We start from the raw sequence: 15,410 nt of genomic DNA, 5'->3' as shown, positions 1-15,410 counted from the left end.
GACCTGAAATAAAAACATTTTTATTTTTTCTAGTTTCAGAAATCCTCCTTCCCCAAAACCGGGAAATTAAAAAAAGGATTATGAAATATTAATATTTTATTTTTAATGATACGTAAGGCAATTAAGACTTGAAAGAAATATATCAACTAAAGAAATAAACTGATTGGGGAAAGGTGGAGAAATATATTCAAATATATTTGCATAAATACAGTTTATGTAAAACATTTATAGAAATTCATGAAAATGAAATAATAAAGAATGAGAAGTAATAAATGATGGTAATGATAACATTTCAGATTCATTACATGAGACAAATTGGATTGTTTCACTTGGAAAATATGTATTTTTCTTTCTACACTTTCTACAGAAATAACCTGTCTTAATTTACAGCATTGATAAGTTTCTTTCTTTCTTTCTTTCTTTCTTTCTTTCTTTCTTTCTTTCTTTCTTTCTTTCTTTCTTTCTTTCTTTTTTCAAGTTTTTTATTTTATTTTACAATATATCCATATCAATGCATGAACAATGTGGCATCTGGGTATCATACATTTTAGTACAAATAAAAATAGCGCTGTTAATCATACACTACACCCTGTAGTTAAGCACTACAGGGTGGCTTTGGCTCCTTTTGGAGCCCACCAACAGTGAGAACTTGGCACAGGAGTGCGAAGACCCACTCCTTGTGTCTGATCTCACTGCAGTGTCAACCAGAAGTCAACATTGATAGTTTCTTATTCCACATATTAAACAAAAAGAGAAGCTCCTGGGTTTATACACTTAATTTGCTACAAGAATGAAAACATTATAATGTAAATTCAAAATAAACACAATTACTGTTTGAATAAATGTTACTTTTCCATTATATGAAAAATGTACTTTTAGTAAGAAAAATGAATTATACATAATCTATTCTATAAAGAGCAATTGCAGAACATTTTTTTTACAAATATATGAGATTCTGAGGCATGGATAAATGGGTGGAGGTGAGATCAATAGGATTGATAATAAGAGCTATACAAGTAATATCACTTTTATTTTCATTGATCCCTCCTCCCCATTGCTTCAAAATTTGTGGAAACTCTTAACCACTCTTTCTAAGATGGGCGGCCAATAAATTTTATAAACAAATAAATAAATTTAGCCATATTGTAACTGATTAGTTACAATAGTTACAATCAGTTTAGTAAAGAAACTTACTTTCTATTTTTAAGAGACCAACGGCCAAAGAACTCCTGAAGCACAAATTTATAATACGAAATGCAAAGAAAACTTCCTACTTGACAGATCTCATTGACAGACATAAAAGATGGAAGGCCGAGCAGAATCATGATAATTCCAGCTCTGAAGATTCAGATGGGTGAGTGTGAGCCCAAAAGTTATCAGTTTGGTGTTTGAGGATGAAGGAGTACTTCAGATACGATGGATGAGATTCACAGAGAGGTTCAGAAGTCTATTCTTAGATGTGTTCTGAATCAATCTCTTAAAAAGTAGCAAAAGATTTGTAGCCAACGTAATGTTCTCGAAAATTATGTTCAAGTAAATATGTGCATACTCTACCATTCTAAGAATGCAAAGTTTTAGACAAATATCATCCCTTATCTCAGTATTTCTAATTCTTGGCAATTCTGTTACCACTTTATATACAGAAATTAAAAATCATTACCATCATCCCTGATTTTGAAGAGTCTTCAAGGTCTTGAAAGTTTTCCTGAATTTCTCTTAGAGGCTTTCTCCATAACCTTAGTCTTTCCACTGGCCATATCCAATTCTCTTTCTTACTGATTCTAACCATGAATCATGCAAATGGATCTTCTCATTTGAGAAGAAAATATAGGGAATAAATATATACTCTATAGTGGGAAGGAGAAAACAGAATAAATGTTAGGTTATTCTCTATTGTATATTTAATCTATTTGAAAGAACAAATTGATTACTATATATTTGGGCACTAAACATGTATTCACAAATATACATAGCACATAGAATAACAGAGTTGGATGGGACTTTGGAGGTCATCTAATCCAACTCCCTGCACAAGCAGAAGAATTTATACAAGTGGCTTTCCAGTCTCTTCTTGAAAGCCTTCACTGATGGGGCACCCACAACTTCTGAAGACAAGACATTCCACTGGTTGATTGTTCTCACTGTAAGGAAATTTCTCCTTAGTTCTAGGTAGCTTCTCTTTTTTTGATTAGTTTCCATCCATTGGTTCTTTTCTTGCCTTCTGGTGCTATTGAAAATACCGTATTTTTTGGAGTATAAGACGCATCTACCTTTTTTGGTGAGGAAAACAAGAAAAAGAAATCTGCCTCTGCCTCCCAGCAATTTTGCCTCGTTACAGCAAACAGCCTGCTTTACTTTCGTTTTCGTTTTCAGCATAGCTTGATTAGCACAAGGAAAAAAAAAAATCTGCTCCAGCAATTTACCTCCTTGCAGCAAGTAGCAGAGGCCCATGGAAAACAGCTGAGACAAAACAGCTGAGAGTCGGGAGGCCGATCCAATCAACTTGTGCTAATTAGGCTGTGCTGAAGCTGAAACGAGCTGCTTCTTGCTGCTTGCTACAAGGAGGTAAACTGCTGGGAGGCAGAGGCCAAAGGGTGGGGGCCAGTGGGTGGGCGGTGCTACATTCGGTGTATAAGACACACCTAAATTTTTACCCCCTTTTTGGGGGAAAAAAGGTGCGTCTTATACTCCGAAAAATATGGTAGTTTACCTCCCTAATCTTTGTGACAACCCCTCAAATACTGGAGTACTGCTATTATATTTCTCCTAGTTCTTCTTTTTACTAGATATAACCAATTTCTGCAACTTCATATGTCTTAGTGTCCAGCCCCCAATAATCTTTGTTACACTTTTCTCCACTCTTTCCAGAGTCTTTACATTTTTTTTTTATATTGTGGTGACCAAAACTGTTTGCAGTATTCCAAGTGTGCCTGTACTAAGGCTTTGTAAAATGGTACTAATACTTTACATGATCTTGATTCTATATTAATGCAGCCTAGAATTGCATTGGCTTTTTTGGCTACTGCCACACACTGTTGGCTCATATTTAAGTGATTGTCCACTTGGATTCAAAGATCCCTCTCATAGTTGCTGGCATTGAGCCAGGTTTGACCTAGTCTATACCTGTACAGTTGGTTTTTCTTGTTTAAGTGTAAAACCTTTTATCTACATTGAATTTCATTTTGTTAGACAGGACCCAATATTCAAGTCTGTTGAGATCCATCTGGATCTTGAGTCTATCTTCTGAGGTGTTAGCTATTCCTGCCATCTTGGTGTCATCTGCAGATTTGATGAGTTCCCCTTCTACTCCCTCATCTAGATTATTTATGAAGATATTGAAGAGTACTGGGCCTAAAATGGAACCTTGGGGTACTCCACTGCTTACTTCCCTCAGTGTGGATGTAGTTCCTTTGAGGACTACACATTGAGTATGGTTTGTTAGCCAGTTACAAATCCACCAGGTGGTGATGCTGTCTATCCCACATTTTTCCAAGAAGTAGGTTGTGGTCTACTTTGTCAAATACAAAATTTGATAAAGCAAATACAAATACTACTTATCTTAACATTTTGTAGGATTTTGACTTGCTATTAAAAGATCTTTCTGTCCGCTCACAGACTTGACTTATTTTAACTTGAACAAACATTAACATTTTAATCAAGACAAATGAGGGTGGGATAAACAAATACATTGCTTGTTTGCTTTAATTTGCTTCCTACAAGTTTCCAAGAGATACAAAGGTTGTTATCTGAGCTAAACTAAGGAGCCTTAATTCGTAATTAGTAAAAACATCCCTTGTATCATTTTTATTTCTAATATAAGTTAGATTTTTGTTGTTGCCTTCAAATATGATTGAATATGCCAGTTTTGTACTGTCATCAGTTCTTCATAAATAACAAGACCATCTTGTAAATGTCAGAAATTTATTTGTGTTAAAGTGAAACAGATGAGCAGGCATCAGGTGGCAGTGACTCGGGTGACTGGATATTCACGATCCGAGAAAAAGATCCGAAGAATCTGGAGAACGGAGCGACCCAACTCCACGAGTGGGAAAGAAACAAGGTATTTTACTATTAATATTGTGGGGCATTAATGTAGTATTTTAAACAGTAATGCCTGTTTTGATGGCTGACTTATCTTGAAGTCTCTTCTAAATTGTGAGGTCTAACTCTATGCAGATTTATTTATTTTATTGGTTCAATTTATATGCTGCCCTTTCTCCGGAGACTCAGGGCGGCTTACAATGCGTTAAGCAATAGCCTTCATACTTTTGTATATACCTGCTTAGTAGGGCTTTCGGCCCCCCCAAGCGGTGTTCTTTTTTATACAAAGTCAGCTTATTGCTCCCACAATCCGGGTCCTCATTTTACCTACCTCGAAAGGATGAAAGGCTGAGTCAACCTTGAGCCTGGTGAAATTTGAAAACTCAAATGTAAAACCCAAGGCTGTTGTTTCTTTGAGACAAATGGTTTCTCAACAGTGGTTGGCAGCTGCAAAGCAGCATGAAATACAGTCTGAATTATTGTTTGATTACCTGTAGTAAGCTCTTACATGTTCTCTATCCTGCAAGTTGGAAAGTCTGGACAGTTATCATTTTATTTAGAATCAGTTGAAAGGGCAGCAGCGGCTGAAATCCAAAGAACTGGGAGTCTGCTTATGTTCTCCAAAACACCATGAACAGGGGTGCTATTCAGCAAGTTCTGACAGGTTCTGGAGAACCAGTAGCAGAAATTTTGAGCAGTTCAGAGAACCGGCAAATACCACCTCTGGCTGGCCCCAGAGTGGGGAGGGAATGGGAATTTTGCAGTATTCTTCCCCTGCCACGCCCACCAAGCCACACCATGCCCACCAAACCACGCCCACAGAACCGGTAGTAAAAAAAATAGAATTCCACCACTGAGTCCATGAGCCCAATTGTCTCCAGCTTTGTTTCTGCAGTCCCTAAAGCAGTGGTTTTGAAATTTTGCAAGTTTAAGATGCATGGACTTCGATTCCGGGAGTTGTTATCTTAAACTTGTAGTTTGCCTTGAAGTTGAATCACACACCTTAAACTTGCCAAATTTGAAAAACACTGCAACAAAGCATCCTTAGATCACTGTCCCTGCAATTTAGCAGCAAAATCTTTCCCTCCCCAAGAATATGTTGAAAAGTTAGCAAAAGTTTTCAGCGGCAGTGTTTTTCCTCTTTTTGAGGGCCAAAATAAAGGTTGCACGTTTATCATCCTCAAATTCCACCGAACCTCCCTTTTCCCAAGAAATGGAAATGCTGGCCCTGCTTAATCTTCTAAAACTCTCAGACCTGATTTGAGAATCTTTATCTTTATCTTTATTCAAATTTCTATACCGCCCTTCTCCTTTCGGACTCAGGGCGGTGAACAGCCAAAAAATAAAACATTTTGTATACAAAAGTTAAAATAAATTTAAAATAATTAAATAAATTTGGCCCATTAATTTAAAACATTCCAATTAAAAGCCATATCAAAATTATTAAAACCAATCATAAAATCAGGACAGCCCGGCTAACTGAAAAAAAATAGGTTTTGAGAGCCCGACGAAAAGTCCGGAGGTCTGGGATCACTCGTATCTCTGGGGGTAGATTGTTCCAGAGGGTGGGTACTACTACAGAGAAGGCTCTCCCCCTGGGGGTCGCCAGCCGACATTGCCTGGCCGACGGCACCCTGAGGAGGCCCTCTCTGTGGGAGCGAACTGGCCGGTGGGAGGCAATTGGTGGCAGGAGGCGGTCCCGTAGATACCCCGGCCCTAAGCCATGGAGCGCTTTAAAGGTGATCACCAACACCTTGAAGTGCACCCGGAAGTCCACCGGAAGCCAATGTAGCTCGCACAGGAGAGGAGTCACATGGGAGCGCCCCGTCGCTCCCATAATCCCCCGCGCGGCTGCATTCTGCACCAGTTGGAGCCTCCGGGTGCACCCCAAGGGGAGCCCCATGTAGAGAGCGTTACAATAGTCCAGACGAGAGGTGACGAGTGCTTGAGTGACCGTGCGTAGGGAGTCCTGATCCAGAAAGGGGCGCAACTGGCAAATCAGGCGGACCTGATAGAAGGCCCCCCGGCCACGGCTGTCGTATGCCCTTCTAAAGACAGCCGTGCGTCCAGGAGGACACCCAAGTTGCGGGCCCTTTCCGTGGGGGCCAATGAGTTGCCCCCAATAACCAGCGATGGCGCCAGCTGGCTATACCGGGACGCCGGCAGCCACAGCCACTCGTTGTCCCCCATTCCAATGAAAAGCTCAAGATGTGGTTCAAAGGAATCCTTGATTAAGCATTTGAAGAGCTATTGTTGGAGAGGGAAAAAACAAAGCAGTTGTACAATTAGGGTGTGAACCTATGTTCTTGTATTCCCTTCTCTTATTTTGTTTCTCTTTCTGACTTATTCCATTGGCTCATTCCAAAGTTCCATCAGATATATGTATTTTGCTACATTTAATTTTTCGGTTAGGGTTTGAATGCATTGTTCAATTCCAGCAGGCTTTTTGCCATGCACATAATTTGATACATATCTATTATCTTGTTTGTAGCTTAAGAATTTAATAAGCAATTTTACAGGCAATCTGGCTTCTTACAAGTCTTTATATTCTCTTTTAACTAATTTGCAATATATATATATTTTTTCTGAAAGGAAAATACCATTCAAAGGCGCCCTGCATCTCGAAGCTTATCTACAATTATATCGCCATTATTCACAGAGGTAATATCATTGGATTAATCATTTCTTCTCCCATTTAGAGATTGTATGAAAAAGTTGGGAGAAAATAAGGGAAAATTAATGCAGTCAGAGTTGTTCTTATGAGCGAATCTTTCAAGCATTTTTGAAAGAGAAGCTGCTCAATTCTTGTGATGCATGGGGAGAGCATTTAATGAATGATTGCATGTTGGAAGCTTAACTTGGGCCAAGTTTTTAATGCTTACGATTTTAATAGATTTTGGTATGGTTTTTATGTTGTTTTTTTGGTCATTGTTTTAATTTTTGATTAGAAGCCATCCGAAATTTGATATTGAATGGGCAACTATATAAAAGTTTTAAATAGACATATAAATATAAATAAAAGGGATGTTGATGTCTTCAGAAAGGCCATGACTTACCTTTTTTTTAGAGCAGGTGGGAATCCTGGATAGGGATTTTTTAAAGGGGGCCATCCACGTTATTGACTCCATGATTGCTTCCACCAAAGGTGTAAGGTGAGGGAGGAGGGTACACTGATCTTGACGTGGTGATTGTCACAGCAAAATTGTGGCAAGTGCCACGTGTTGGAGTGACAGCACCTATTTGTTTCAGTTTAATTATATTTATTTCAGTGTATAGAGCTACCCACTCAAAAAAATTCTGGGCAGTCTACAACATAAAAACAGTAAAGAAATAAAAATAAGTAAGAATCCAGGAAAAACAGATATATAAAAACAAAGAGTATATAAACTTGTAGTGCTGAGGTCAAAGTTAATTTTGCATTAATATCAACACATTAATGGTTCATGCAGTCTCCTGGCCCTGAATCCAAAGGAAGACCCATGGCATTTACTAAAAACCAGTATGGTTGGAAGCATCCAGATCTCGGGGCAACGATGGACTTTCCAAAACTCACCTGATGCACAGTTCAATAGATGGGATCCAAACTTGTTGGGTGGGCAGCAACCCTTGGAGATAGACAGTCCCTTAAATATCCTCTGGTTGTACCATGGAGGAGTTTATGCATGATAGATAACCAGTACCTTGTTTTATAGCCAGAAACCTTCTGGTAAAAAGTGTTACATGCATACCATGCCCATAATTACCTGCACTGCTGAACTGTGGATTCTTCAAAGGGAGTCCCATCTAGAATGCCTTGTAGTAATGCAGTAAAGAAGTCACTAAGGTATGACTGTGCAATAGCTGAGCCTCCCAATCTAGGCATGGTTGCCATAGACATGTAAGATGGATTTAGGCAAAAGCCCTTCTAACCAAGACTTTCATCTGCTCCAGAAGCATAAGTAGCAAGACCAAACTGCATACCATTTGTGACTGAGGCAGCCCAGTCCCCTCCACAAAAAAAGATGGAAGATCTCCATGATCTTGTCATCCTAAATCGCACAGCACTTGATGTTGCTAGAGCTGAGCCTGAGCCATTTCTCCATCCATACCCCACCCAGCCTTCTAAATGGAGATGGAACCTTGAAGACATTAGTTGGGTGAAAGGGGAGCCAAGTAATCTGTGTCACCAGATGACCTCCATCATCAGCTTCATGTGAATGTTAAGTAGGAGAGAGGAGGCTGTCAAGCTCTGAGGCATCCGACACGCAGGGGGCTAGGGCCAGACTTCTCACTTCTCTTCTAAGTGGAACTGGTTCTCAAGAAAGGAGAACCATCTTCTTTTCCATGGCTTTAAAGTCAGCCGAGAGCAGGGTGGGTGGAGAAACCAGCAACTTTGGTCTGGGAGCAGCAGCAGTGGAAGAACCTGGCGCCTTTGTGATGCCACAAGGGGGAAAACAGCTCCCAGCGAAGGAGGATGTGGGTTGTCCTATGTGAAGTTGTTCCACACAGACTTAACTAGGCATTTAGTGATGCAGTTCCTACTTTGCCATTTCTTAAACTGTTATTCATGCTGCGTCTTGGGCATCAGTAAGGACTTCTTTTTTAAAAAGGCAATAAAAATACCTTCTTTTCGGCTTGTACCAGGGGAAATTCACTTCCCTAAAGATTATTATTATTATTGATTATTTTATTACATTTCTATACCGCCCTTCTCCCGAGGGACTCAGGGTGGTGTACAGCCAGAAATAAAACCATAACAATATAAAAATTAAAAGCAATTTAAAATAAGATAGTTTCAAATGCTAGTAGGATTTTTGATGTAGTGTAAATGATGAAGTGTAATTTTTTTTTTTAAACACCTCAGCCTCGCTTGTGTTACTTTCTCCTCTACTTATAAAAAGGATTTCTAATGTAGGGAAAGAGAAGTGGTAAAGAGCAGGAATAGTTGTGATCAAAATAACAGAAATGGTCCTGTTGTGTTAGTGGTGAACCATCTGGATTACATCTCTTATGTAAATTGACAAACAGTTGCTAATTTGAAGTTCATTTACTTCCTAGAGTTCCATAGAAAATGTGTATTTTCTAATTTGCATTGATTTAAGGCTTATTCAGACTCTATAAAATGGTTTATATGCACCCTGTATGTTTCCACACAATCTCTACAAAGCGCAGAGCTCTGTTGTTATTTTTTTTTTTATCCATACACATTTTTTTTGCAAACGTTTCAGATGCTTAGAACTAATCCTCTTCTGATTTTTAGTTGAAAGAGAGAAGCCAAGCTTGTGGGGGAAACATGGGCTCCATAGAAGAACTGAGAGAGGCTATTTATTTAGCTGAAGAAGCTTGCCCGGGAATTTCAGATACCATGGTGTCTGAGCTAGTACAGCGGCTTCAGAGGTATTAATTACAATAATGTTAACAATAACATTCCCTTTGGACAGAGTTACTACACACATTTCCTATCCTTGTTATTCATATTAAAATCATTGGAACTGTGTTTTTTGGATCTTTATAAAAAGGATGATGATGATGATGATAATGACATTCTTAGAATGTTTAGAACTCTTATTAGTGTATCAAAAATAGCAATATCAACTTAAAGCAGTTTTGATTTAATTTTTTATTGGATTGTTCCTATTGGACCATAGCAAATATTAGTTTCTATCAGAATAGGAACAACATGTATTTTACTGATGGAAATATTTGCCTTTTTGTTTTGATGTTGGTGAAGTTAAGCCAGCTGAAAGTCATAGATACTTCCAGAATAGCAAATATGTTTTGGTTATATCTATTTCAGATAATATAAACTCAGAAAAACACCCGCTAAGCTCATAACGTTCTTTGATAGTGAAAGTGGTTTTATATTCTGCGTATGCATGTGTTGGTCATTGGTACTGCATATTTAGAAAATTGGTAGTTTTCTAAAAAAACCTATAAGAAAGGTAGCTTTGGAAAGCTAGTTCCCAATCGTAATTCTTGCTCAAGACTCTGCTTTTAAGTGCAGGAGTATATTTTTCTAAAAGGTTGCAACTGAGATACATTTATTTTTATTTTCTGTGTAAAACATTTTGTTCACTACTTTTGTTTTAACAACATGCTTTTTCCCTTCCCAGGTACTCAGTAGCTGGAGGGAGCAGCTCATCCCACTGAAGTCTGACCCTGTGGCCATTTTTGCTACTTCAGTGGGGCGCCTGCAGGCACCTGTTCTCAGGCTGGTCTTCCACAATTGGCAGGCAATCACATGGACATTTCTGAAAGTGCATCAACAGAAGAAGGTGTTTTAGCAAGAGCACTGTTTTTCAACTCTGTATAGGTTTTTTTTTTAAAAAATAATGCACATATTCAAAGGAGGTATCTTTATACATTTCTGAGATGTAAATTTAGGATTTCAGTTAGGAACTAAAGCTATTGTGAAATCTCAGGTATCTTGTGTTAAGTCATTGGCCTTCAGCTCAAGGATCCATAGGTGGGTGGCATTTCAATCTGAAATGTGTGCACTAGTGGCACTGCCACCATTTTCTTTGTTTTAAGGTTTTGTTTTAAGAAAGAAATGGAAGTCTGGAGTTCAGTCCCATGTTCCACGTTTACATTTAACATGGATTGGGGTTTAAAAGAATTGAAGGCAACCTCTTTAAGTTAAAAAAAAAAAAATCTGTGAATTGGATGTATTATTGGCTCTGTGTACAAATTTGTATATAGTCACTTTTTTACTGAAATTTGCTTGACATGCATACGGATTCCTCTGTACAAATTGCCAAGAGCTTCTGTAGATGATACTAGTGAGGTAAATATTTTGACAGATAGATCAACTTATTATAGGCTTGTCTTTGTTTCTATGAAAATTTTAAATTGTATTATAGCAGGGTTTGCTTGACCTTTGTTTATAGGTCAGAAATAAAGCCGTGCTATAAAAATCCAGTTTATACCTCAGATGCAGTTTTTTTTTTTTTGTGTTACACAGTAGCATTTTTTTTTTTTTGTTTCTAATCATGGTACGAAATTGATTGTTTTAATTTAGGATATCATATTCTTTGCAGTTCTCTAGTTTTGCTTATCTTCATGGTTTTATATCTTGTTTAAAATTGTGCCAATCCAAAGTTTAAATTTGTTTTTAATAGTTTTCTTTTGGAATTAATGTTAACATATAACTGAAAAAGGCACTTTTTTATATGCTTCCTAGAAATTCTGGATAAATAATGGCAATTTTGCAAAATACTGGTTATAAAAAGAATTTTAAAAATGCGAGCAACTTTAGTTACAATCATTGAAATCAATATTTGGGCTTAGTTTAATATCTGAAATTCATTGTGTGGTAGAGGAAGATATATGAAATTTCGTTAAGATCTAAAATAGAAAACTACAGTTCACTTTAATAGGTAAGAACTAGTACAGTATAACTCTTATCTATTGTTAAAATAACTACATGATAGAAATCCCATCTGAATTTTTATTTTGAGGTATTTGGAGAAAAGTGGAATAAAAATGTAGTTAAAAGGTTGTGGTTAGTCAAGAATTTTAGAAAGGGCTTGCTCTTTGTTGATTTACAATAAATTAATGCTTTCAATATTATTACACTGTTTTGATTTCAATATGAAATCTGTATTGTAATCTTAAAAAAATAAATAACACAGTAACTCCAAAAGACAACTTGCTGTAGAAGATTTAACCCTATGACCAAGCCTTTGGTGAAAATCTCCTTTCTAATTTGTTTTGAGAAAAGTATAATAATGGTATAAAGGATGGGCCCATTGTGTCAATGGAAATGAACTCACTGAATGTTTAGAACCTGTAATATCCTCTTATCAATGTAAAGATTGAACAATTTACTAAATTGAGTGGAAATAATATTTTACTGCCTTGTGTTTGAGTCAGCCATGTTGCCATCCCATTAGAATGGACGTGATGTTAACTGGATGGATTTTGTATTAGTCTCTACTCCAGTGTTTACAGTCTGTGAAATGTAGCATGAAGTAAGCTACACATTGAATTAGGGCGAGGTAGGTGAGAAATCTCTCTCGAATTTTCAGCTAAGCTTGTATGCAGTCCCAGATCTGGTAACCTTTTAAGATTTTGGATTGCAAGAATGTTGACTGAAAGATTTTGTTAAATGGAAACCAAAAGGACCTCAATGACTGGCTCTTTTAAAATTAGTAAATTAATATTTTGTCAGAGCTATGTTCTTTTACAGACATGGTTTTTCCAACAAACGCTTGTTTATTTTAAATCAGTTAAAAGATTACTATTTTGCCAGTTTGCTGTTTGAGCCAGTGCAGTTTATTTAAATATCAGTTTAATTGACTTAATCCCATATAAATTGTAAATATGCAGAATTTCAAAATGACATCTTGTTTGGTATAAATGAAACAACTTGGTGAAAGCAAATTGTCTTTGCATTATATTGTAACCAAATTTAAACTCTAAAACACCTTTTGTTGTTTCGAGTCCGTTTTTACTCTGTTTAACTTTACAATACTGTTTATTGAGCCTTTAAGTATTGTTTTAGAACTGTCCTAAAAAAATCCAGCATTGCAGTGTTGTATGTATTCAGGATTAGTCTTTGGCGGTTGATAGCAGTTTCCTGCATATTAAATAAGGTAATATTTCGTTTTACTAAAGGGCACCAAGATTTGCTGGTGTAGAGTGGACAAATTTCCCATTTTTCATAATGAAATTGCTAAACAATCTGAAAGCAAGCCAAGTCTTTCAAACTGCAAAGGTTTTCTATCTGGGTCTGTTGGGCCACTTTTTAACTATTAATTAGAATATATATTTCCATTATAGCCACACACTTGTAAATGAACTCTTGAGACCACTGATTTTTCTTGTGGAATTGTGAGAAGTTGCTTCTGTTTACTCACAATCATTTAGGTGCCACCCTCCACCACCACCCCCGAGTTCATTGCACTGTATTTTGATTGATTCTTGACCCTTACAGTATATGAAGCATTTTGTATGTTACATAATTTTCAGTATTGATATTTTTGTAATAGTTTAGAACCTATTGAAGTTGCTTTCGATAATAGTGGAATTTTGCAGCCATTAGTGCAAACGGGGGTGTATTGTATATTGGCTTATATATGTATCAATGGATGGAAGGATTTAATTTTGGAAGTTGAAAGATGACAGGTATGTTGGGATACAAAGTCCTCAATTCGGTTTCCTCCCTTATATATAGGCAGTGAGCCAAAGCACAAACATAAAACTAGATTTCATTGTATCCTTGTCAATCTGCTACTGAATTGAAGTCGTAAATAACACAAAATGGCAAAGCAATTATTTTGGCATTTTAAAGGCTTCCTGATATACTACTATAAATGTTCATGTGCAGGAGTCCATTTTATCACACGAATGAAATTTTACTAGTCAGCAATTATTTATTGGGGGTATGGAATGCTGTGAAATACCTGTAGAATGCAAATAACTTAATTTTGCAAAGTTACATGTAGAATTTGGTGGATTTTCCATCTATTGATTCCCCCCCCCCTTTGGCACCCATAATGTATATGGATGTATACAAAATCTTAGTAACACTTGTGCACCTGACAAAGTAGAAGGTTAGTCCAGCAATGTGGAAAGGATTTGTTTCTTTGCTTTTCATTTTCAAAATTTATAAAATGAATTAGCAATGTAACTTATGGCTCTTTCATTATGTCCAAACAAGTCATTTCACACAGGGGTTTTAGGGTGGAAGGTGGAGGCTATTCTAGCAAAGATATGTGCATATATGATGCATAGAACATTGAAAGTGCTTAAATTAGCATATAAAATCCTCCTTCCCATTATATACACAACATAAAGAGTATATAACACTGTACACTAGAATACTTGTAATATTTCAGAAAATTACACTAAGTATCCCAGAATATTTCCTGGAAAGTTTTCAATTCAAAACACTGTAGTAAATCAATCTCTCTGATCTCTAATCCAATTTATGCCATAATAAATTGGTTAAGATGTCACAAGACATTATTTTTGCTCTTTTTAGGTTAGCATAGTTACTGTTGTACATTATGGTGAACTAGAAATGTTCTTAGAGATGTTTAATTGTTAGAGCCATAAATCAACTTTAAAGGTCTTCAGATTTAAAATTATTGATACTAGAAAGAGAGCAGTAATTGTATACTTCTATCATCTAATAACTTTTAGTAGAGTCTGAATATACAAAACATCTACATACTTGAGGAATTCACAGTAGCTGGATAAAATATTCTAATTATGAATTGGATGGTTTTTTTTTTTGGTGTTTTTTTTTGAGAAGCATAAAATTATGATTTCCTTGCTAAATTATAGCAAAGGTCTAACTCTGGCCAACAGTTGCTTTTTGGAAATGCACAACATAGCAGTCTAATATCTGGCTTATTTTTTTCATAAGCATCTGGGAATGCCTTTTTAAAATCTCTATCCATGGAGGTCCCATTTTTAGCCATCAAGTGACATATGCAATGAAGACCTATTCTTTGATCAGGCTCTGTTTACTTCTGTAATTCTGCTGTTTATAACCTGTATACAGTATATTTGCTTATGTCAGATATCAACCTATTCTCAAAACCTTGTATGTTTCATGACACAGAAATAAAGAAATACAACCATTTTGATATGTCATTGAGCAGCGTATTTATATCACATACTTTACAAGAAAGTACACTTCAGAATTTAGTGACAAAGGGAAAAACAGAATCATAAGCTATTGTGTTATTGCAAGTCCAAATTCTGTTATGGCTGCAGTGTTCTGGAAGAACGGATGTAAATATTCTTATCAAACTGTTAGGTTGTGTACAGATGGAAATATTACCTAAGAATTTTGAGTATTTTCCCCCCAATCATGGCTAGATTAAACAGAATTCCATATATATATTCCCACGAATGGGAAAAACGTCATGAAACATCACGTGATGGCAACGTGACACCACGAGTTTGACACCCATGGTTTATGCACTTCTATGTTTGGTTTCAAATAATTAACTGAAACAGTTTGTGCCAATTGCATTGATATTTCCTTGATCATATATATATATCAATGCAATTGGCACAAACTGTTTCAGTTAATTATTTGAAACCAAACATAGAAGTGCATAAACCACGGGTGTCAAACTCATGGTGTCACGTTGCCATCACGTGATGTTTTGTGACGTTTTCCCATTCGTGGAGCTGCGGTGAGCGTGGCCTGCACATGATGCATCCAAGCCGCGGGCCGCCAGTTTGACACCCCTGGCATCCATATTGTATCTGGAAGGTATAGCTTTGGAGTAAAATGGGGAAAACCTTTACATCCACTTTCAGTGCTGTTGCTGCTTTATTTAGGAACAATGTTAAAAAAAGGAGGTGTGATTATTATATTTTGTATGGAAATCTAAATAGCAATAGCAGAAATAAATTGTTATAAAGCAATG

The 15,410-nt window shown here is 36.7% G+C and overlaps 1 protein-coding gene across 1 annotated transcript in view; it reads left to right on the top strand.

Annotated features, from left to right (window-relative positions):
* The window catches only part of STK24 (serine/threonine kinase 24), a 34,904-nt gene extending 20,287 nt beyond the window's left edge, over positions 1–14,617 (top strand). The window contains exons 7-11 of the mRNA XM_034418393.3: positions 1,209–1,354; positions 3,937–4,060; positions 6,634–6,702; positions 9,281–9,417; positions 10,134–14,617. Coding sequence (XP_034274284.1) covers positions 1,209–1,354; positions 3,937–4,060; positions 6,634–6,702; positions 9,281–9,417; positions 10,134–10,170 — 513 coding nt within the window. The 3' untranslated portion in view covers positions 10,171–14,617. The remainder of the gene's footprint in view (positions 1–1,208; positions 1,355–3,936; positions 4,061–6,633; positions 6,703–9,280; positions 9,418–10,133) is intronic.
* The last annotated feature ends 793 nt before the right edge of the window (positions 14,618–15,410 follow it).

The sequence above is a fragment of the Pantherophis guttatus genome, chromosome 5 (assembly GCF_059756535.1).
Source record: "Pantherophis guttatus breed Tessera chromosome 5, ASM5975653v1, whole genome shotgun sequence".
NCBI classification, from domain to species: Eukaryota; Metazoa; Chordata; class Lepidosauria; order Squamata; family Colubridae; genus Pantherophis; species Pantherophis guttatus.
Note: the sequence above shows the minus strand (reverse complement) of the source record. Positions and strands in the feature narration are given on the sequence as shown.